The 24,480-nt window shown below is 50.0% G+C and overlaps 1 protein-coding gene across 1 annotated transcript in view; it reads right to left on the reverse strand.

The window, feature by feature from the left end:
* Positions 1-21,617, reverse strand: part of C2CD2 (C2 calcium dependent domain containing 2) — a 62,952-nt gene extending 41,335 nt beyond the window's left edge. Inside the window, exons 1-2 of the mRNA XM_027960742.3 lie at positions 20,974-21,617; positions 8,213-8,311 (exon numbers count right to left, since the gene is read on the reverse strand). Coding sequence (XP_027816543.1) covers positions 8,213-8,311; positions 20,974-21,246 — 372 coding nt within the window. The 5' untranslated portion in view covers positions 21,247-21,617. The remainder of the gene's footprint in view (positions 1-8,212; positions 8,312-20,973) is intronic.
* Between the last annotated feature and the right edge of the window lie 2,863 nt (positions 21,618-24,480).

Raw genomic sequence — 24,480 nt, forward strand, 5'->3', positions numbered from 1 at the left:
GACACCCCACCCCCACCCATGCTCTCCATCCTTTCTCTTGTTTGGATTCTTTAGAATGAACAATGAGGCTTTGAAACTGTGGTGCTGGAGAAGACTCTTGAGAGTTCCTTGGATGGCAAGGAGATCAAACCAGTCAATCCTAAAAGAAGTCAACACTGAATATTCATTGGAAGGACTGATGCTGAAGCTCCAATACTTTGGCCACCTGATGCAAAGAGTCGACTCATTGGAAAAGACCCCGATGCTGGGAAAGATTGAGGGCAAGAAGAGAAGAGGGTGACAGAGGATGAGATGGCTGGATGGCATCATCGACTCAATGGACATGAGTCTGCAGTCCATGGGGTCTCAAAGAGTCAAACATATCTGAGTGATTGAACAACAACACTACCAGGAGGTATTGTTACTACATAATGCAGCTTAATGTGGGCTTTCCTTGGCTTAAAAACCTGAGAATGCGTTCTCCTCCATGGTCGTTATGCATTAAAAGACACATACAAGACACTGCCTTTCAAATGAGGGCAGGAGAGAGCTGGGTCTTTCCCAGGCTGGCTGTTAGTGTTCTAGCGCTCTGCTCAGTCATATCTTCATCATTAGCTACGGCCTCGTGTTCCAATTCACAAACAACCCCCCAGCTTGCCCGAGGGTCCTTTCAGCAGTTTACACCAGGCAAAGCACCTGAGGGCTGACTCAGCCCAGATTCCATCTGCCTCCCTTCAAACAAACAGGTGACTCTCCCAGAGGCTCTGCTCCCATCCGGCCTCAAAGGGTGGGGCCCCCAGGGAGGAATCTCTCACCTGCCTTTGGAAAGACCCTGCTTCAAAACAGTTTCACAAGTTGTTAGAACTTTAGCATAAATACCAGGCTAATAGGGTACCTGGAATTTCAAGTCATGCAAAACCAAAAAAAAAAGTCAACCAGTTCCATGCTGGCTCAGTGGTAAAGAACCTGCCTGTCAATGCAGGAGACACCAGTTCCATTCCTGGGTGGAGAAGATCCTACATGCTGCAGGGCAACTGAGCCTGTGGGGAACTACTGAGCCTGTGCTTTAGAGCCCAGGGGCTGCAACTACGGAAGCCCGTGTGCCTACAGCCTCTGCTCTGCAACAAGAGAAGCTGCTGTGACAAGCAGCTGCTGCATCACGACTAGAGAGTAGTCCCCGCTCGCTACTAGATAAAAGTCCCTGCACAGCAATGAAGACCCAGCACAACCAAAAGTAAATAAATAAATATTCACTCATCCAGAAAAAAAAGAAAAGTCAACCAAATTTCCTATTTGCAACTACAACTTTGTGTTCCACTACCCTGGCAAAGGAGAAGGAGGTGACAGAGGATAAGATGGTTGGATGGACATGAACTTGGGCAAACTCTGGGAGATGGCGAGGGACAGGGAGGACTGGCGTGCTGCAGTCCATGGGGTTGCAAAGTCGGATGTGACTTAGTGACTGAACAATAGACTTGCAAAGTACGGGGTTCACCAAGGTTTGGAGAGAGCAGAGGAGACCCCGGAATCTTTCAGTGTATTTTAGTGTATAAATGTATAACACACAGCCTTTAGATCGAAAAAGTCCATGTGCTCAGAATACACAATTCATACCCAGGGAGGGATGCGGGGTTCCCCGACATATCACGTGGAATAAGATTCTGGGGGAAATTCCAAGCAAATGCCTCAATCTGTTTGTTGCTATGGTTTCATGGAAGCAAAGGTTGGTTAGTGCCTTTCAGTTCCCCTTTTTCCATCTTCCCTCTTTCCTGGGGAGGGTGGGAGCTAAAGTGAAATGATAAACATAAAATGATAATATTAAGAAAGGAAAGAATAATCGTAACAGCCCCATTTATGGTGTATCACAGTCAAAGCCTGTTTCTGGAGGCTGACTCGGGTTCAGCTACAGTCTCTGCTTATTCAGTGGTTCTTAGTTCCCTTACCAGCCTCTCTCTGCCTGGCTTCCCCCTCTATACAAAGGTCACGATGCTTCCTTGGGTGGAGGAGAGCTGCGGGTGCTAAGGAGAACAGACAGAATCTGTATAGCCCAACGACATCAGGAGCAAGTCCCTGCAGGTAATGCACAGGCCGGGGCCAGGCAGGGGTTCACCTTTACAGACACAGCCCACGGCTCAGAGGGAGAAGGAAATACCCAAGACAAGCTTGCAGCCAGCCTGGATCTCTCTGACTTCTAGATCTTACTCCAGTCTGGGCGGATTGTTTATTTAAAACTTTAACCTGCAGCTGATCGATGCACCATTAGAAGCCTCTATTTATTTACAAATGACACAGACAACAAAGCTAATTCATACTTTTTACGGGGTAGGGCCACCTACCAAGGTAAACAGCACTGCAGTCCCTCAGGACCAATGTTTGTTGCTTTCCCTGGCGAGCCTTCAACATACAAATCCCGTTTACAGGGACACTCACCACACTTGCTAAGGAAATAAGTGGCCTTTGCAGCAAATGCCTGTCCCGCACAATCTGCCTAACCCCGGATCATGTTCAGGGAGCTCAAATGCTGCCCATGTAGACCTCATGCCTCCACAGGTGCACCAGGAGGGGCCGCTGCTGCCACTTGAGGATGAGGAGCTGCTCTCAGGCTACCTGCAATACGGAAATTAAGTCTCCATCTTCTGGATCAAATATTCTGGAGCAAAGCTCTTCCAGGACATGAGCAAAGAGAATGCAGCTGAAACTTGTTGCTCTTGTGTAAGAGTGTAATTACACTCGGGGAGAGAGAAATGTGCTGGGGGCGTGTTGGGACTGGAAGGGAGGACACAGAGAGCCCTGCAGAGAAGTTAAAGGGTGATGCCTTGCTCCACGAGTGCTGCAGACAGGGGTGCTTCCAGTCGCCACCTGAAAAGATGCCCTTCCAAAGGAACACAGATGCCCTGTCCCATGAGCACTCCCTTAGAGAAATGCCCCAGCCCCTGGTAGGCTTGTCTCTTGGGATAAATATTTGGTGGTGTCCTCAGCTCATGGCACACAGCTTCTAAAACCCTTGGAATCTCCAGAGTGATAAGAATGTCTTTTAGATGCTAAGGAGATGACTGGTGGCTGGGGACCTAGATAACAACAGGAGGTAGGCAGGAGGTCCGCACAATCAAGGCGTGATGAGAGGGGAGAAGCTTTGCCACCTGGAGCCCAGGGGAATGGACAGGGACTAGAGGTGGGACCACAGACCCATGGCCTGTGGTTTAATCAGACGTCCTCTGTAATGGAACCTCCATAAAACCCTTTAACAATGGGGTTCAGAGAGCATCTGGTCCTGGAAGGGTGGCACATTAGAGGCCACGGAAGTTCCTGTCCCGTCTCCCTTCCCTGCTCCAGACACTACTGTCATTTGGCGGTCCCTGAGCTGTGTTCTTTATAAGACACTGGTAATGGCTCAGAGGGTAAAGCGTCTGCCTACAACGCGGGAGACCCGAGTTCGATCCCTGGGTTGGGAAGATCCCCTGGAGAAGGAAATGGCAACCCACTCCAGTACTCCTGCCTGGAAAATCCCATGGACTGAGAAGCCTTGTAGGCTATAGTCCACAGGGTCACAAAGAGTCAGACACAACAATTTCACTTTCAATAGCAAGGAAGGGCTTTCCAGGTGGCTCTGTGGTAAAGAATCCTCCTGCAGTCCAGGAGACCCAGGTTTAATCCTTGTGTGGGGAAGATCCCCTGGATGGCTACACACTCCAGTATTCTTGCCTGGGAAATCCCATGGACAGAGGAGCCTAAGAGCTACCATGAGGTCACAACAAGTCAGACATGACTGAGGAAGTAAACAACAACAATAGTAAGGAAACTGCTTTCCCAAGTTCTGTGAGCTGTTCTAGCATGAGGAGGGGTTGTGGGAACCCTCAACTTTATAGCCAGATGGTGGGTACAGGGAGCCCAGACCTACGGTTGGCATCTGAAATAGGGAGCAGTCTTGTGGGACGGAGCCCTTGATCTGAGGGGTCTGCACTACAGTTAGTGCCAGAATTGAACTGAATTGTAGGACACCCAGCTGGTGTTCAGAGGACTGGAGGACTGCTTGCTGGGTGAAAGAACAAATGCACACATTTGGTGTCAAGAGTCATAAGCAAACCACTGAGAGGTCCCCTTTCAGCCCTGGCTGCAGGGTGTGGAATGTGTAGCTCCCATGGGTCCTGCAAGACGACTCTGATGCTCTGATCTATGCAAGACCTCACTCTCTGTGCAGGACCAGGGCAGGGGGCTTGCTGATGAAAGATATTTGCAACGGTAGTTACTTTGGCACACAGGGGTCTTCAGGGGCTGCAGGAGAAAGTTGGGAGCACAGAGCACTTGGAGGGCGGGGGGAGGCCCAGTTCTGTTCTGGGGGGGTCCTGCAGGGAGACTCAAGTTCAAACCCAAGTAGGCAAGATACCCACAAAGGGAGACCAGAGCCCCATTCTCATCTGACCCAAGCCCCATTCAAGTCTTGATCCAAGACGTGACTATATACCAGCCCCCTTGTCCAGGCAGATTCCTCCTCTTCGTTACCTCAAACACCATCCACACGTCCCTTGTCAGGGCTGAGACAGGAGGATGAGAAACATGGGCCCTGATGCTCTGAGGGGAGCAGAGAAAGGACAGGGTGGGGGAGGGGTGGTGGATATCCTAGAATCTCCAGTCTGTATTCCCTGGACACGATCTGTTTGTATCCTGAGGTTCTGCTGTGGATTCCCCTTCTCAGGAATTACATCGCGCAGAGGGAGCATGTGACAATGCTGGTACAGGATTCAATCTACGTTTGGAGACCCTGTGGGCGGCCCAGACCCTGAAAGAAGGAAGGCACTGTCATCAGCTCCTGGGACGATGTCTGTCCTTCATTTAACTTGCGGATATTTGGGAACCTCCCATGGGGACACGTTACAAGAGAAACTGACTAGTCAGCCTCGATTGCTTTGCAAGTGGGTACCCTGAAATGGGCTGTGATCTGTCAAGATGCACGTCCAAGAGAGGAAGAGGTTGTGTACAGGATCCAAGCACCTGGGGGTATCCTGCTCCCCACTTCCCACGGGCCAGGTGGATCCCCACAGGGCGCCTGAGCTGGTTCCCTGGGACCACGACATTCAACCCACTTTCCTGCATTGCTCAGGGGGCTGGGCTCCTGCCCAAGAGGAGGGCCCTGATGCCCGCACAAAGGCACTGGCAGGCGCTCAGGTCCTCTCTGGCCAAGAAAACATAGGAGACAAGAACTATGAAGAAACTTGTAAAAGAAAACAAAATCGTGTACACTTTCTAGTAGTTTACTGGGTGAAAAGCTTCCTAGCACAGAGTGCGGACAGCTCTGCCCACAGTCCCATCTGCAGGGAGCAAAGGAAGGAGGGCTGAGAGCAAGGAGGAAGAGGGCAGACTTAAAAAACTTGATGCAGGGCTTCCCTGGCGGTCCCATGGTTAAGAATCCACCTTGCAACATAAGGGACACCTGTTTGATCCCTGGTTTGAGAAGATCCCACATGCTGGGGAGCAACTAAGCCCAAGTACCACAACTACTGAGCCCAGGGGCTGCAACTACTGAAGCCCGGGCACCGAGAGCCTGTGATCTGCAACAGCAGAAGCCACCACAGTGAGAAGCCCACACACCGCAACCAAGAGCAGCCTCCCGCTTGCCCCAGCTAGAGAAAGCCTGGGGGCAGCAACAGAGACCCAACACAACCAAGATAAAAAAATTAATTAACTGAATGTTTAAAAAAGTGTTAATGACAGGCTTTAAAAAAATAAAGCCTGTGGACTTCTATACATTTTTCTCAGCTTTTTGATGGGTGTGCAATATTTCTGCCATGGTATTAAAACAAACACAGTTTAAACATCCACTTCCCAAATGCTGTGTTTCTGGTACTATCTATATCTATCTATCAAGACCTTTAAAAATGGTCTATGGCCATTTCTAATCCCTGCTCCCTCCCCAGCACCTCCAGGCCAGTCTCTGAGCTCTGTTCTTTTAATACTGACAGTGTCAGAAAACAGGAAAACAGAAACTGTCCACCACAAAGGGGCTTGAGGCTTATTTGTCAATAATAGGGCACTCAATCAATGTACAGGGGCACATTCCAAGCAGGGAACTCGGGTAGGTCAGGCCTACAGCAAGCTGCCCCCAGACCCCTGGCTTCTGAAACCTGGGCACTGCACCACCTGCTCACAGGGCCCCTTCCGGCTCTCAGGGCTGTGCTGGTGCCATCCTGCCTTGTTGCCACCAGTTTCCTCCCAGCATCTCCCAGGGATTTCCCATACTTGCTGCAGGGGTTATGGAGCTCTGAGGCTCCAGGATCCACCAGGGCATGGGGAGAGACAGCCCTTCTGCATTGCCAGGGCAAGGGACGCTGGGTCAGTGCCTGGGTGAGCAATTCTGGAGCTGATTGTGTGAACCTACAACCCAGGAACCTCACACCTGCCCCAGAGATACTCCCAGGCTTGAGTCTGAGGACTCAGGAAACAGTTCAGGGCAGCCTTGCTGCACTTGTGAAAAAGAGAAAACCGTCTCACTGTCCATCTGCAGAAGGTGGGCAAAGTTGCCTGTGTCCACCCAGAGTCGTGAACTGCAGTTCCAGCTAATGAACTACAGCCCCAAAAACCAACCTGGGTGAACATCCAAACTGCCATGTTCTTGTAAAGAGAAAGCTTTTTGTGAAAATGTACACATAAAACAATAAACATTTGAAATGTACAAATGATGTTCTAGCTGACCCAGGATGGGGGTGGGCGAGGATACACAAGGATGGGGTTCCAGTGGCTGGGTGGGAGCTCCTTCCAAGCCCAGGGGCCACCCAGGTATCTCCTCCTCACAGTCTGCTAAATGGTATGCATTTAACTTGACAATAAAATATCAAGAACAAGGGGAGGCTTATACTTAAGAGTCTCTCAGCACTTCGCAGAGACTTTTTATTACAAAAAATTTTTCCCATTTTTTATGATAGTTGACCAGTGTAACAAGTAATTTCAGCCTGTAAACTGTTAGCAACTATAAAATAAACTCTGTGTAATAGCTAAATGGCTAAAATCTATATATGATGCCACAGAATTATTCACATATTATTTATAACTGTACTCATATAAATCTAGAGCTTCCCTGGTGGCCCAGTGGTAAGGAACCCGCCTGCCAATACAGGAAACATGAGTTCCATCCCCAGGTCAGGAAGATCCACTGGAGAAGGAAATGGCAACCCACTCCAGTATTCTTGCCTGGGAAATCCGCTGGACAGGGGAGCCTGGCGGGTTCCAGTCCTTGGGGTCACAAAGAGTCGGAAATGACTTAGCAACTAAACAACATTTCATAAATTATAAAATGTATGGTTATAATTTAATAAAATTTATAGATCAGTCCTGGGTGTTCATTGAAAGGATTGATGTTCAAGCTAAAACTCCAATACTTTGGCCACCTGATGCAAAGAGCTGACTCCTTGATGCTGGGAAAGATTGAGGGCAGGAGGAGAAGGGGACGACAGAGGATGAGATGGCTAGATGGCATCACTGACTCAATGGACATGGGGTTGGGTGGACTCCGGGAGTTGGTGATGAACAGGGAGGCCTGGTGTGCTGCAGCAGTACATGGGGTTGCAAAGAGTCGGACACGACTGAGCAACTGAACTGAACTGATATATATATAAATTTACAAATAATCTGATCATTTAAACTATACAATCAAATGGCTTTTAAGTATATTAAATATATGTTAGATATATTTCACATTGTTGTACGAGCATCCCCAGCACCACGTTTAGAACGTTTCGTCACCCCCTAAAATCCCAGCCCCATCAGCAGTGACTGTTCACAGCCCACCCCCAGGCCCCGGACACCACTTGTCTACTTTCTGTCTCCACTGATTTATCTATTCTGAATATTTCATGTGACTGGAATCTCGTAATATGTGTCATGTCTGGCTTCTTTTGCTTAGTGGAATGTCTTCAAGGCTCATCCACGTGGGAGCACGTGTCAGAATCACATTCCTTCATGAGGCCAAATAATACTCCATCATGTGGGAATGCCATATTTTATTTATCCATTCATCAATGATGGGCCATATTTTATTTATTTTTTTGGTGTAAGATGTCTGGCATTTTCAATAATTCGAAGAATAAATTCCCCCACCCCAGTTAAAAAAAAAATTGAAGTATAGTTGATTATAATGTGTCAATCTCTAGTGTATAGCAAAGTAACCCAGTTATACATCCCAGTTTAAAATTGGCTTCCTGGGTGAGGAAAGACCTCCAGCAGGTGACAGCACCTGGCTCACCTTCTCCTGGGCCGACTGGGCCACGCTGGAGACTTGCTGCACGGTCAGCTCCAGGGGTGGCTGCAGCAGGTCCTCCTGGAAGCAGAGGAGCAGCGGGCCCTGGAACAGAAGAGCAGAGTGAGGAGACGGTGCCCTGGGAGGGTGGGGGCTGGGGGGGGAGCTACTTTCTAAAGGAGATGATGTACTTGCCACAAAGCTCTGTAGTTCTAAGAAGATGTGATATGACTTCATTTAGTTCAATAGGTGCTTCTGAAGAGCAGCCCGGGACAAATATCAGTAAGAAACTCCGGGACAAAATAAAAAATGAAGACGGCAGAGGGGGTTTTGAGAGCTCAGGTTCACAGTGAGAGCGGAGAAGCCCAGGCTCCCAGGAGGGTGGGTGCGCGGCTGGCCTGCAGGTGGGGCACAGCAGGTACATGGGCTGTGTTCTCCCCTTTCTCTAGGAAAGCTCTCTCCCTAGTTTCAGAGAATCACCTCTCCCTGCCCCACAGGGGTGCGGGCACTCTCCTTAGGTTACCCTCTTCTTGTCTCCCACTGCCCAAGTGGCAGGTGGGCAGGAACCCGTGGGGAGCAGACAGGTGCTTCTCCATGGAATTTAGGATTCTTTGCCTGGAAATGAGCCAGCCAGCAGTACTGCTCAAGGATCAGGTTCCTGAATCCCTGCTTTGAGGACCCCCAGAGCTGCCAGGCTCCTGCCCTCCGTGGTCTCCTGGTTTAACTCCACCTTCAGCTCTCCACATCCTCTCATACCCTCCCAGAAATGTCCTCCATGGCTTGTCACTCTGGCAGGTGACAAGTTCTTGCAATTAAAATCTTTCATGAAAATTCTGCATTAAATTTTGTTTTTTGCAATTAAAATCTTCAATGCAAGACATGCAAATCAATTATTATAAACGCAAGGCAATAAGACTAATGCTTTATGAAAGAATAAATCAGGACTTGGATTACCAACCAGGTCTTGGTATTTTGGACTCTGTGGGAGAGGGAGAGCATGGGATGTTTTGGGAGAATGGCACTGAAACATGTATAATATCATATATGAAATGAATCACCAGTCCAGGTTCGATGCATGATACTGGATGCTTGGGGCTGGTGCACTGGGACGACCCAGAGGGATGGTACAGGGAGGGAAGAGGGAGTGGGGTTCAGGATGGGGAACACGTGTATACCTGTGGTGGATTCATGTTGATGTATGGCAAAACCAATTTAATACTGTAAAGTAATTAACCTCCAATTAAAATAAATAAATTTATGTATATTTTTTAAAAAGTTCTCTTGTGCTGCTGAACACGTATGCCAACAATACGACCCTAGAACAAACTCTCCTTCAACTCTCTTCCTGACATGCTCCAGAAAGCCCATCATTATCAAATGAGTTCTGATCATGGATTTAAAACCAGACTCAGCCCCGCAGCTCCCCACCACATCTCATCTATTTCTGAGACTCCCGGCTGTGATGAGCTGGTTCCAACTGCAAGGCAAGATTAAGGGTGGGGGACAGAAATGGTACAAATGGCAGCAAAGCTCTCCTGGCAAGGGCAGTGGGGATGAGCAAGAATGAAGTCAGCCCAGGGCTGTTTCTTAAGAATCCCCAGTGATGCAGCGCACACCTACAGGCACAGAACATTGTCACTGACGTTCTTCTAACCTCATCTTGTCTTAGCGACATCAATCTCACCTCTACAAACCATCAGGGGAGAATTAAATCTACTTCTCAAGAGCGATGAAGTCATGGCTCGGGGCTGCTCTACGGATGTTCTCCATGGTTAGAGCTTGTTTTGGTGCGACCTGCTGGCCAGCGGCTTGGGGGTGACATCGCCCCGTGTGCCAGGCCTCCTACTGAAACAGCAGCCCCAGCACAGAGTGCAGTACTAGGCAGGAGACTGACCCCTTGCAGCAGTCATTACAGCTGCTAGACCACCACCAACTCTTTGTGACCCCATGGACTAGAGCCCACCAGACTCCTCTGTCCATGGGATTCTCCAGGCAAGAATACTGGAGTGGGTTGCATTTCCTCCTCCAGGGGATCTTCCCCACCCAGGGCTAGAACCCATGACTCTTGTGTCTCCTGCATTGCAGGCAGATTCTTTATCACTGTACTACCTGGGAAGCCCCACAGCTGCTGGGACTGCATGTGAAACAATGTACCTTCTACACCAGCCTGACGAGACCACGTAGACTTAAGCAGCCTGGATGTCACCTCCTGCCCCTGCCCATCAGGAGGTGCCATCTACACCCTCTTACCCATGGCACCTTCTGAATGAAAACCCTGTAGATAGTCTGCTAGGAAAGTTAATGTCAAGAGGCAGGCTCACAAAGAAAATATGTGATTCAGTTAAAATGAGGACCCCAAAGTTCCCCTTCCCTTTCTGATTGATCCTGGAGTTTCAGAGAGCCCAGCCTGTGTGCAGCAAAATCCCTGCATCTCTGCACTCTGTCCATGGGCAGGTAGCATTGTTCTAGACTCAACCCCCCTCAGACCAAAGAAAGACTTTACATCTACAAGGAAAAGCAACAGGTAGCAACTGCCAGGAGAACAACTGAGAAAGAAACACAAGCCACTAGCTCTCCCAGACATTAAGACACACTACAGAACCTCTGTGGGCTTCGCAGGTTGGCACAGTGATAAACAATCTGCCTGCAATGCGGGAGATGGAAGAGATGTGGATTTGATCCCTGGGTCGGGAAGATTCCCTGGAGTAGGAAATGGAAACCCACTCCAGTATTCTTGCCTGGATAATCCCATGGACAGAGGAGGCTGGTGGGTTGCAGTCCATAGGGTCACAAAGAGTCAGAAACCGCTGAAGTGACAGCATGCATGCACGTACAGAGCCTCAATGATTCCAAGCGTGTGGTACCAGCACACAAACACACAGATGACCAGTGGGGCTAACACTGGGCCTGCAGAATAGACCCCAACATCTATGGAAAGAGTCAGTGACAAGAGTGGCATCCCAAATCACTGGCTAAAGATGGAGTTGTGAAAAATCTGGATGTAGGAGGAGCCCCAGATAGAACACAAACGTAACTGTGCAAGTAAAGAACACAACCGCCAGAAGGGGCAGGAAACAGATTGAACCGGAGAAACTGTGGCAAACAGGATCCTGGCTGCACATAAATGCAAGAATCTAGCCAGGAAATGTGATTCTCATGGGGGCACAGGTCAGCAATGCAGAAAGCACGTTATGTGTACGTTGGAGTTGACCACATAAGTATGTCAAAGACAGTGAGTCCCAGATGCCTCGCTCTTGGAGGAGGAAGTTAGAGATAAGGAAAGGGGAAGATGAAAATGAACTCTGTGCCACTGGCCTGGAATCTGGGTTATCAGCATTTGTTGTTCAGTGGCTCAGTCATGTCCAACTTCTTGTGACCCCATGGACTGCAGCACACCCGACTTCGCTGTCCTTCATCATTTCCCAGAGTTTGCTCACACTTGTGTCCATTAAGTTGGTGATGCCATCCAACCATCTCATCCTCTGTTGCCCCTTTCTCCTCCTGCCTTCAGTCCTTCCCAGGATCAAGGTCTTTTCCAATGAGCTGGCTCTTGGCATCAGGTGGCCAAAGTATTGGAGCTTCAGCATCAGTTCTTCCAGTGAATATTCAGGGTTGATTTTCTTTAGGATTGACTGGTTTGATCCCCTTGCCATCCAAGGGACTTTCAAGGGTCTCTTCCAGCAACACAATTTGAAAGCATCAATTCTTTGGTGCTCAGCCTTCTTTATGGTCCAACTCTCATATACACACATGACTACTGGAAAATCCATAGCTTTGACTAGCTGGACCTTTGTCAGCAAGGTGATATCTCTGCTTTTTAACACAGTGTCTAGATCTATCATAGCTTTCCTTCCAAGGAGTAAGTGTCTTTTAATATCATGGCTGCAGTCATCATCTGCAGTGATTTTGTAGCCAAGAAAAATAAAATCTGTCACTGTTTCCATTTTTCCCTCATCTATTTGCCATGAAGTGATGGGACAAGATGCCACGATCTTAGTTTTTTGAATGTTGAGTTTTAAGCCAGGATACTTGGAATGGTTTGCCATTCCTTTCTCCAACAGTATGAAAAGGAGTGTCAACATAGTCATGATTTTGAAGATAGAGGCAGAGAGATGTGTTAGATGAATATGTGCCATCCACACATATCTTTTCCTAGGTCTGTTCACTAAGAGGGTCTAGAAGCAATGAGGCCCCAGCAGTAATGAACACCCCTGATGCCCAAATCTTGTATTCTAAATAATTCTTCAGTAAAAGGAATCAGAGCTGCTTGGAGAAGTGGTCAAATCCAGGGCCAGAGAAGAAGAAAATACAAGATCTTGCAGAACCATCAAGGAAATGCTAATATATGTATGTGTGTGTGTGTGTGTGTGTGTGTGTGTGTGTGTGTGTGTGTGTAAGAACACAAAAGAGCTTCTAATGGCCCAAACAAGAACAGTTTAAACAACAAAACAAATAGTGATGGTACTGGATTATAGAGGCTTCCCAAGTGGCACAGTGGTAAGAACCCGCCTGCCAATGCAGGAGAGGCAATAGACTCAAGAGACGAAGTTTCGATCCCTGGGTTGGGAAGATTCCCTGGAGTAGGAATCGGCATTCCACACCAGTATTCTTGCCTGGAAAATTCTATGGAGTAGGAGCCTGGCAGGCTATAGTCCCTGGCGCTGCAAAGAGTTGGACATGACTGAGCATATCATGCTGGGTTGTAACCCATGGAATAAAGCAAATATCCATGAATACACACTTATGTAAATACTCAATAAAATGTATAGATGGAAGAGAAGTGTCAGCTCTCTCTTGCAACAGAATTCCAAGGAATAAACGCCGAAGGAAAGAGAGAAAAAGAGAAAATCAGCATTAGGCAAACTCCACAGAAGTGTCGCAGACTAGATACGTGGATGCCAAAATCAGCGTGCAGAAGTGTGAAGAGTAACAGGATTTGTGCAGTCTCAAAGTACCTCCCCGAGCTATCTGTTAACTATAGGGAGGAAGGATAAGGGAGACATAAGATGTAAGAGGAGAAATGGGTGGAAATCACCTTAACACAGGGATCAAGGCCACAGTCCCCACTGGTAGGCCATGCTGACATCATAAACCCACGAAATAGTATACTCAAAGGGGCACATCCCTTCTGTGGTTTGTGGAACTGCAGCCCAATTGTGCAAAACACTGAACTGAGGGATATTTGGCAAAACAGCAATCAATACTCTTCAGAGTTGTCAAGGTCATGATCAAAACAAGGGAAGACTGGGAAACTTACTGACTGCTGGAGACAAGCACAAAGCAACAACTCAACAAAGGTAGGACCTGAATGGGACCCTGGAACAAGAAAAGGACACTGGTGGAAGACAAGGGAAACCAAGCAGGGTCTTCAGTTTAGTTAAAATGTTTTGTTAATTTCTTATATTGTTACAATGCTAATATAATTGTACCATGAAATACGGTAACATTCTGCCAACGTTAATTTCTTATATTAGAATAACATTAATATCATTGTGTAGGTCAGGAAGCAATAGTTAGAACTGGACATGGAACAACAGACTGGTTCCAAATAGGAAAAGGAGTACGCCAAGGCTGTATATTGTCACCCTGCTTATTTAATTTATATGCAGAGTACACCATGAGAAACGCTGGGCTGGAAGAAGCACAAGCTGAAATCAAGATTGCCGGGAGAAATATCAATAACCTCAGATATGCAGATGACACCACCCTTATGGCAGAAAGTGAAGAGGAACTAAAAAGCCTCTTGTTGAAAGTGAAAGAGGAGAGTGAAAAAGTTGGCTTAAAGCTCAACATTCAGAAAACTGAGATCATGGCCTCTGGTCCCATCACTTCATGGGAAATAGATGGGAAACAGTGGAAACAGTGTCAGACTTTATTTTGGGGGGCTCCAAAACCACTGCGGAAGGTGATTGCAGCCATGAAATGAAAAGATGCTTACTCCTTGGAAGGAAAGTTGTGACCAACCTAGATAGCATATTCAAAAGCAGAGACATTACCTTGCAAACAAAGGTCCGTCTAGTCAAGGCTATGGTTTTCCAGTAGTCATGTATGGATGTGAGAGTTGGATTGTAAAGAAAGCTGAGTGCCAAAGAATTGATGCTTCTGAAATGAGGTGTTGGAGAAGACTCTTGAGAGTCTCTTGGACTGCAAGGAGATTCAACCAGTCCATTCTAAAGGAGATCAGTCCAGGGTGTTCTTTGGAAAGAATGATGCTAAAGCTGAAACTCCAGTACTTTGGCCATCTCATGTGAGGAGCTGACTCACTGGAAAAGACTCTGATGCTGGGAGGGATTGGGAGCAGGAGGAGAAGGGGACGACAAAGGATGAGATGGCTGGATGGCATCACCAACTTGATGGACATGAGTTTGAGTGAACTCCAGGAGTTGGTGATGGACAGGGAGGCCTGGCGTGCTGTGATTCATGGGGTTGCAAAGAGTCAGACACGACTGAGCGACTGAACTGAATATCATTGTACTATGAATTGGCACTGTGGTGAAGAATCCACCTACCAATGCAGCAGACACAGGTTTGATCCCTAATCTGGGAAGATTCCACATGCTTCAAAGCAACTAAGCCCGTGGGCCACAACTATTGAGCCTGTTCTCCAGAGCCCGGAACCCTCAACTACTGAGCCTCCTCCGTACTGCAGCTCCTGAAGCCCGTGCTCCCTAGAGCCCATGTGCTGCAACTAGAGGGTAGCCCCAGCCCAGCACAGCCAAAAATAAATTTAAAAAATTTTAATCATAGTAACATTGTACCAATGTTAACTTTTTATACTGTTACAATGTGAATATCATTATACTATGAATTATACCAATATTATACCAATGTTAATTTCTTATACTGTTACAATTTTAATGTTGTACTATGAACTATAGTAACACTGTACCAATGTTAATTTTTTATACTGTTACAATGTTAATATCATTGTACTATGAATTATAGTAACATTGTACCAATGTAATTTCTTGTTTCTGATTATTGCAGCCCTGTGTGGTGTTGGAGAAGACTCTTGAGAGTCCCTTGGACTGCAAGGAGAACCAACCAGTCCATTCTGAAGATCAGTCCTGAGTGTTCTTTGGAAGGAATGATGCTAAAGCTGAAACTCCAGTACTTTGGCCACCTCACGAGAAGAGCTGACTCATTGGAAAAGACTCTGATGCTGGGAGGGATTGGGGGCAGGAGGAGAAGGGGACGACAGAGGATGAGATGGCTAGATGGCATCACTGACTTGATGGACGTGAGTCTGAGTGAACTCCGGGAGTTGGTGATGGAGAGGGAGGCCTGGCGTGCTGCGATTCATGGGGTCGCAACGAGTCGGACATGACTGAGCGACTGAACTGAACTGAACTGACTGATGGTTATGTAGGATGGATTAGGAAAGGATAGAGACTCAGTTGTTTTTACAACTTTTCTCTAAATCTAAACGCAGTAAACATTTTTAAAGTTTTTTTTTAAGGGGATGTTACAAGAAAGCAGCCCATCTTGACCCCATCGGCTAAAGGCTTCACACAGATCTCATCTCATCTGGACTAGATGCTGTTTCCCAGGCTGAACCCCAAGTTATCCTCTTCCAGGGATGAAGTACAGAGAGGTCAGCGCTTGCCCAAGGTCACACAGCCCCAGAGCTGCCTCCCAACCTAAGCAGAGAACACACAGCTCTTCCAAGTAGCTCAAGAGGTCCCCTCCCTCCTCAACAACCCAGGGGGGCTGGCGGGAGTGGAAGTTAGCTTTGGCTGCATTTTAGTTGACATTAACACTACACCCACTCTTCCTTCCCCTGAATTCCCATGTTGCTGAGAGAATGGGTGAACACAAGGAACAACCTGAACTGGCATCTCTTCCTCGTTTCTACTGACAATCTGCAGAGTCATCAGTGGGCCTCCTTTAGGTTGATGCTTTAGAAGTGAAAAACAAAGCACATTAAACAGTTTGCTTGGCCCAGGCTTGGCCAGCTCCCAAGCAGGGGAGGCCTGAGTCCAGACAGGCCGAGGTACATCACCACCGTTTCGCCCCTTCAGTGACAAGTTTCTAACAGGGGCTGTTATTCATGCCCTGAGACAGCTGAGCACTCGGCGCCGGGTGGGCTGCACCTGGATGGACAGAGCTCTGGCCTCCCTCACGATCCTGGGAGCTGATGAGGGCACCAGTGACCACACAGTGCTGCTGGGGTGGGAGTGGGCCAGCAGTCGCCAAAAAGTGGGGAGGAGGGATTTTTGTTTTGAGACCTGAAATACTGCTGTTGTTTTTCAGTCGCTCATTCACATCTGACTCTTTGCAACCCCATGGACTGCAGCACACCAGGCTCCCCTGTCCTTCAACATCTCCCAGAGTCTGCTCAAATCCAAGTCCATGGAGTCAGCAATGCTATCTAACCATCTCATCCTCTGCCACCCCCTCCTCCTATTGTTTTCAGTCTTTCCCAGCATCAGGGTCTTTTCTAGTGAGTCGGTTCTTCGCATCAGTTGGCCAAAGTATTGGAGCTTCAGCTTCAGCATCATTACTTTCAATGAATATTCAGGGTTGATTTCTTTTAGGATTCACTGGTCTGATCTCCTTGCTGCCCCAGGGACTCTCAAGAATCTTCTCCAGCACCACAGTTCGAAAGCGTCAGGACAAAGCCTGAGTAAGTGTTGGGGACAGAAGGAATGCCCTGCGGGAAGACCCCACACAGGAAAGAACCCTGAATGTTTGAGCAACAGCAAGGAGAGTAATTTGACGGTCAGGTAAAGGATGACTGACTCAAGGTCACCTTCCCATTCTTACCAGCTGACCTCTTACACTGTGGGCACCATCGGTACTCAATGACCTTGAATTTTTGTGAGGAGCACTTGAAGGAAGCTCATTACAGAACAAGAAACCTCCAAGTCTTGTCACTTTGTTTACTCCTAAAATTGCTGCAGCTCATATACAAGTCAGAGCTATTAATACCATGTTTTAAGTTCACACGGCATCTTCTTCTTTTTTTTTCTTTTTTTATGAAGACCACAAATTGTCCTACAGTCTTGGTCATCTACATTTAGAACATTCCTCTGAAAAGAATCCTGGGGCAAAGGACTAAAGAAACAAACAGCTTCATGACCCTCTCCACCAGGGCCTGGGCCTACTCAAGAAACCCATTCCCAGACAAGTCCAGAACATGGTGCTTGCTCTCAGACCGCCGCTCCCCGCATGTAGTCCCGACAGCATCAGCCTTGGGAGGGGGCTCTATCCAGCCTGTGGGTAGGGGTCTCAGGACCATGGGCTCTGGCTTTCAGAGCTGGTGACCTGCTGTGGAAAGAGCAGCCCCAGAGTCAGCGGTGGGTGTCAAGGGTGTGGACTGCTGCTGAGGTGATGTCACCCCAAACAACTTTGTAAATATTCTCATAAATGCAAAGGGAAATCCTCCACTGTTGCCCTCAGATAACAGGACATTAGTTCTCAGGTTGGTGACTGAACCAATCCTGGGATCTTCCCGTTCTCATGGACCGAGCTGTGATCAGAGCAGCTGATGTCAGGTGTTTGCAATGCCAGCGTGGAGGGGTGGTGTTGGATGGGGGGACTCTGACTGACAGAATGCTGGCTGGCTTATGGACCCTGTGTGTGTCCAGCAGCTTCTCTCTAGTGAAGAGCTAGCTTTGGGAACTTGTGAAACATACAGTAGGCTCCCTGTACCCCCGCTGACTCCCTGAGTCTGAGGTGGGGGAGGTGGCAGACATGTATATTCTTTCAAAGGTCTCTAGGCAATTTGCCAGTGTTCCCCAATACCAGGTATGTGCTGCCAGAGCAGCCATGCCCTCATCTGTCTCTCCAACTCAGCATCCTGTCTAATCATAAGGAGTAAGGGTCAAAACCCTGCAGGACCCCCTGATACAAGGAGCCTGCCCTGCCTCAGTCACTGGTCATCCAGGGTCAAAGGAGGCTCCACAAGTTACTAACCATCTTTAACTCCCTGGAGACAGGAGCCCCATTGTTGGGGATGACGTGTTAAACAATCATACCCTTTGATCCTTTCTTGCTGGACCTCAACTGAAGGAAATATTTGAGTCTCAAAGTCAAATTTGCTGCCCATGGGGGACCATGGACCCTTGCAGATGTAGATGAACCATGAAGACCCCTGGCCCTGGGTCTAGCTCAACACTGGCAAGTCTCTCCAGTTCATACTTCTCTGTCTCCCCTTTTGGAGAAGGAAGAGGTGCTGCTAGAAGGGTTTAGGGTTCCTTGCAGTCCTAAGATACGAACTGGGGTAAAACAGGATGAGAGCAGTTGCTCCACTCAGGAGAGAACTCCACCTTGCACAGAAGATGCTGGAGATGACAGTTATTGCCAATCCCCCAGGGACAGGAGTGCTCTCCTCTTGGGCCAGGGCAAACAGACAACAGCACAGGGTGGGGGCAGGAGGGGGCCGCTAAGCTGGCTCGCTGCACCGAATGCGGACTTGGAGTTGTCAACCCTAATCGGGGATTAGTGGGAATCGAGCTGAAGGGAGGACAGAGGGAGAGTCCCGCAGGGCTGGCTGCCAGGTCAGGACACCCACTAGGAAAGCACCAGGGCCTGCTCACCCACTCTGTCATTAGTGCTGCAATCGGATGGCCCAGGACAGGGGAGGGGGTGTGCCAAGGCCATAGCAGCAGTTATCCAGATCCTATCAGCCTGCAGAACCTTCCATTTGAATTCAAATCAAGCAACACGTCCAGGTACCAGGGAGAGCAAAGTCACACACACACACACACACTGAGCCACCTGATACCACACTCAGACCCAACTGCTGTCAGAGAAAACTTAGAGCTGCCTTGAGCTTATACTCAGTACATCATTGCCCCTTCCAGGCAGGAGTTCTGGAAAAACTAGTGTCTAAGATTCTGCAGTGCATGGTGAATAGCAGAGGACAGGCAAATAAGCCAAACCTCCCCCAACTCAAGCCGAGGCCTCCACCCACACAGATGTGAGCGAGCAGGAAGAAAGGTCTTCATCCGAAACCTTCAGGTATTTTCTCCAGTTACTCAAAGGGCTGCCCACAAATTCCAGGGCAGAGATTTCCTCCTTTCTCAGCCCTCCAGGCACACAGATAATCTGGAAGCTTCCAATCAAGGCAATTGCAGGTTCTGAGCCAATCAGGAAATGTCAGGGAGCCAGGCAGAATGGTTTAAGCAGGACTGTCCCAGACTTACAGGAGGGAGGGTTGTGCCTCTGCCTGACTCTCTCAAGGGCCCCAGGGTGACAACAGGACCCTACAGATCAGCTCAGAAAAGGCTGAGAGGCAGAATCAGTGGCCCACATCATGCCCCCGTCTCTTCCAGCTGAGACAAGACTTTCACCCGCTCACAACTCCAGCCTGCAGTGTACTCAGCCCCGGAACCCAGGCCCAGGACACCCGGTCAACCAGGGGTCAATGACAGCAGCTTCGTGGGGAAACAAATTTGTGTTTGCTTGTCCAGGTGAGGTCACGGGGCTTCAGGGTTCCCACAAGAAATGGGGTGGTTCCTCTGAAGAGCTGTCCAGTTCTCACAGCGAGGTCACAGACTCCAGGCACCCGGGCAGTCAGAAGTCAAATGACCTTGAAGGCTTTTTGCATCCAAAAGGCATGGTTATTTTTTCCCAGAGTTCAGAACATAGTCTTTTGTTGGATTTATGCTCATTCGCACTCAAAGCTTTTCTGTTTTTCAGGTCCATGGCTACATGAGTCAAGGCCACGGCACAAGAACCAGACAAAGGGCTCGCCATGCAGTATTCTGAAGGCTGACAGTTTAGACACGCAGCATTTGCTGTTTCCAAAGCAAAAGGCCATGGGCTTCTCCACTAAGTTCCCAAGCAGGTGGAGGAGCGTGTACACCTGGGAGCAAGGAGCAAGGAGGACTGGCAAAGACTTAGTGCCCCAGACTCACCAGGCCTTCATTCCTTCTATGGAATATTTAGAAACAGCAGACAAGAGGAGTGCATCATTAAACCAAGATGCCTTAAAAGTACCAATAAGCCACCCAGCCATTAACTAGACCAGGAACACAACCACAGGTGCCCAAGGCAACAGAGTTCAGACTAAGCCCCTAAGAGTTTTCAGGAAGTTCTCATTCAGAACACAGGTTCTGAGCCAATCAGGAAATGTCATGGAGCCAGGCAGAATGGTTTAAGGAGGACTATCCCAACAGGCAGGTAGCTGGGTTCAAATCCCAGCTCTGCCACCCATGGGCTGTGTAACCTTAGGCAGGCTACTTAACCTCTCCAGGCCTCAGTTTCCCCCACCTCTAAAATGCTGAGGATGCCTTTGCTCCAGGAACTGTGAGGATTCAGAGACGATCATATGTACCTAAAGCCCCCAACACACGTCTGGCCAGTAGCTGGCCCTCAATGGCCACTAATTTTAAGTGCAAACCTTTGGGTTATACATTCTGGGTAAAATTCAGCTCCATAGATGGAAGCATATTTGGTTCAGAGTGATTCATAAATCAGGTGCAAAAGCGGTCCAGTGTCCAGGCGAATACGGGAAGCCACCTGGGACGCCGGCCAGGAAGGACAGGTAAGAGCCAGCGGGGAAGTGGCCCCTGAACAAGTCCCTCCAGCAGCCAGGCTGTCCTCCTGGCACACTTCAGGTCAGGCTAATGAGACCTAATCACTCCGCCTTCATTCCCCACCGAGGGTCCTCGGGCTCCACGGTCTTTCTAACTTTCAAGGATGCTCTGCCCCTTGAAGCAGTCAAGGGCTGTGGCGAGGCTCCAGGGAATAAGAGCCTGAAGACACCCCGCGATCACCGCGCCCGACCCCGCAGCACGGCCGCCCTCACAGAAACTCACCCCCTTCCGTTTGGCCTCATCGTTCAGGGCGGTCACCCAGGCGGCCTGCCACTGGCTCCTCCAGCTGTTCAGAGTCAGGATCCAGGCGAGCAGCGCATCCGACTCTGGGCGCTGGCAGTCACCAGGCTCCGCCGCCCGCCTTCGGGAGCGGGGTCGCGCCCTGGCCAGCGCCCACTGCGCCAGGTACAGGCCCACCGTGCCCAGGGCCACGACGAAGAGAGCCACCAAGGCCAGCCACTGGACCTCATCGAGCCACGAGCCCAGGCGGGACATGGTGATGGCGCATACCCGGCACGCCTCGCCCCAACTTCCCAGGCAGCCCCCGGCCGGGGGCACAGCCCGCGGGCGGCAAGCTCAGGACATCAGCTCGCCGCCGGCCGGGACTCGCGGGGGGCGGGACGGGGGCGCGGCGGGCGGATCAGGGCAGCTGGCGGTGCGGGCCCCGGGCGCCGAGAGGCCGGGCGGAAGGCGTGAGCTGGAGGAAAAGCCGGCCGGCGCGCGACGGCCACGGCCCAGGACTGCGCCTCCAACCCCGCGCACCTGGCAGATAGAGACGCGGCCCGCGTTGCCGACTCGGGCGTCTGGGCTGTTCCCGGGCCGCGGCCGGCCGCGCTTCCTCCTGCGCGCGCCGCCCCAGGCGTCCCGCCCGCGGCCCAGTGGCGGCCGGAGAAGGCTTGGGCCGCGGGGCGGGGGAGGGGGCGCGGCCTGCGGGGCGGGGCCGGGCCGGGGGCGGGGCGGGGCCTGTGCCTCCCTTGTGCCTGGGTCGTCGCGCCCGTCCCCGCCCACGCCACCCGCCCGCCCGCCCTCTTAAAGGCCCGGCGTCCGGCTCCGCTGTCGGCCCCGCCTCCGCCGCGGCCTCCGGCCTGGCCCGCCACGTGCGCGCGCCGCCCGCCCGCTTCGGGGCCTCCCCAGGGCGGCGGCAGCGCGGCGTCTTCCGGACCTGACCTGTGCACAGCGTGGCGACGCGAAAGCGCGGGACTTTCCAATTAGCCCGACGCCGAGGCTACAGTGGGGCGGTCTGGCTGGACTTCCATGAGCGTCTGCGCACACGTGTGTGCACGTGTGTGTGTGCATATGTGTGTGCGTGCGTGTGGAAGGGTGATTTCTATGGTTGCGGTCTGCCCGCCAGCAGAATACTGAATCTGGTTTTCACATCCTTGGAAAGTCCCTGGAAACCCACCATTCGCACCCTGAAGTCTGGACCCTCCCTTGCAGAGCTGCCGTGATATCTCCCAGGAGCGTCAGAAAGGAGGCTCACTAAGAAGTTTGTGCGCATGGAAGCGTGTGACACCTCCTGGCGCCCCTCACCTGGCAGAGTCAGCCCCCATCATTAGGGAATGCCTCAAGGCAGTAGCCTGAGACTCTCAGAGTCCTAAAGACAAACCTGAACCCGTAAGATAGTGATTTGCTTGTCCTTCTGCAGTGGCTCAGAGGTTAAAGCGTCTGCCTGCAATGCAGGAGACCTGGGTTTGATCCCTGGTTGGGAAGATCCCTGGAGAAGGAAATGGCAACCTACTCCAGTATTCTTGCCTGGAGAATCCCATGGACACAGGAGCCTGGTGGGCTACAGGCCACCTGGTCGCAAACAGTTGGACACGACTGAGTGACTTCACTTTCACTTTCACTTTCTGCAGCTCTATGAAGGGGATTTGACCTTGAATTGGGTTGACTGAACCTGGGCACAGAGGTGTCTCTCTGGCTGGGTCTGCCTGTCTGATACCATCAGTATGGGTCCTGGCCCCACCACTGCAGCAGAGGTTCCTCGCTGATTCTTCCCCAACCCTTCCTTTCCAACCTGGCTCAGGGAGAGATTACTAAGACAGACTAGTGTCTGGCCAAAGGACATAAGGCTCTAGATCCGGCTGGGAGGTTGGTGGCATTTATTGACAACTATTATGCACAAATCCTGGAGACAGTAGAGCAAAGAGAACCACAGACAGATGCTATGACAGATCTGCCCTGGATGCCAAATATTAGAGACAAGGCTGAGGTGCTGGCTGGAAAGGGCGAGCTTGGTGTAATGGTATTTGAAGAAGTGTGCATGTGCAAAGGCCCTGAGGCCCGCATGTGGCTCAGTACCCCAAGGCATAGAATGTGAGTGGGATGGTGTGAGGGTTGCAGGGGGGTAGGAGGTGGGGCAGAGGCTGCACCTGGAGCACCTGAGTTATGGATAATAGATTGTGCCACAGAAAAGGAGAAGCAACAACCTGTCTTAAGCAGAGTGGAAAAATTGAATTTTACAAAGATCACGCCTAGCAACACGTGGGACTAGACTGGAAGAAAGTGGGAGAGGGCAGAGAGACCAATTAGAAGGGGATCCCAAGGGTCTACAAGAAGGGTTTAACACAGGCCTGGTGCATGGCATGGGGGAGAATGGGCCGCCACAGAAGAGGACATTTCTGGCTTAGAGACTGGAGGCAAAGAGATGAGGGTGGATGAGGTTTCTGTGTTTTTTGTTTTAATTTTACTGAAGTACGGGCTTCCCAGGTGGCTCAGTGGTAAAGAACCCACCTGCCAATGCAGGAGACACAGGAGACCTGAGTTTGATCCCTGGGTAGGGAAGATCCCCTGGAGGAAGAAATGGCAACCCACTCCAGTATTCGTGCCTGGAGAATCCCGTAGTCAGAGGAGCCTGATGGGCTACAGTCCATGGGATTGCAAAGAGTCTGACGTGACTTAGCAACTCAACAACAACAACAAAATTGAAGTATAGTTGATCTACAATGGTGTGTTAATGCCTGCTGTACAGCAAAGTGACTCATCGATATATACATTCTTTTTCATATCCTTTTCCATTGCAGTATTTCAGGATCATGAATATAGATCCCCGTGCTATAGAGTAGGACCTCGTTGTTTATAGAGTAAGTTTGATGTGGTGAGAGCAGCCAAGGAGTTTACACTCAAGGGCCTGATTTTCTTTGAGCGTAAAGTCACTCAGTCGTGTCCAACTCTTTGTGACCCCCATGGACTGGGCCTGCCCGGCTCCTCCATCCCTGGGGTTTTCCAGGCAAGAATACTGGAGTGGGGTTGCCATTTCCTTCTCCAGATCTTCCCCACCCAGGGATCGAACCCAAGTCTCCCACACTGCAGGCAAACTCTTTACCATCTGAGCCATCAGGGAAGCCGCTTTCTTTGAGAAGGAGGTAGGAACTGGGAGGTAGGTGGACTGAGAGCCCTAGTGGGAGACAGGACTGGAAGCTGGCAGGTAAGGGAATTCATCAAATGGCCCAGGTGAGCCGGAGCCAAGGAGAACCAGCCCTTCCTCAGTTGGTCTGATATCAGGTCTGACCTTCTAAAAGCGGAAATGCCGTGATCCTATCAGTTTCCAGCAAGTTATCAATCCCTTAAACTGTAGCTCACCCCTCACCCCCACACAGGAAAGGGTTGAGAATTGCTTTTCTTTTCTCAGAAATCTCTTCTTATTTGGCAGAAATGTCTAATTACTTTCTGATCTGTAGCCAGACCTATGCAGTTCAATAATCCAAGTTAGGCTGGCCCCCTTACCAG

Source organism: Ovis aries, chromosome 1, assembly GCF_016772045.2.
Source record: "Ovis aries strain OAR_USU_Benz2616 breed Rambouillet chromosome 1, ARS-UI_Ramb_v3.0, whole genome shotgun sequence".
Classification (NCBI taxonomy): domain Eukaryota; kingdom Metazoa; phylum Chordata; class Mammalia; order Artiodactyla; family Bovidae; genus Ovis; species Ovis aries.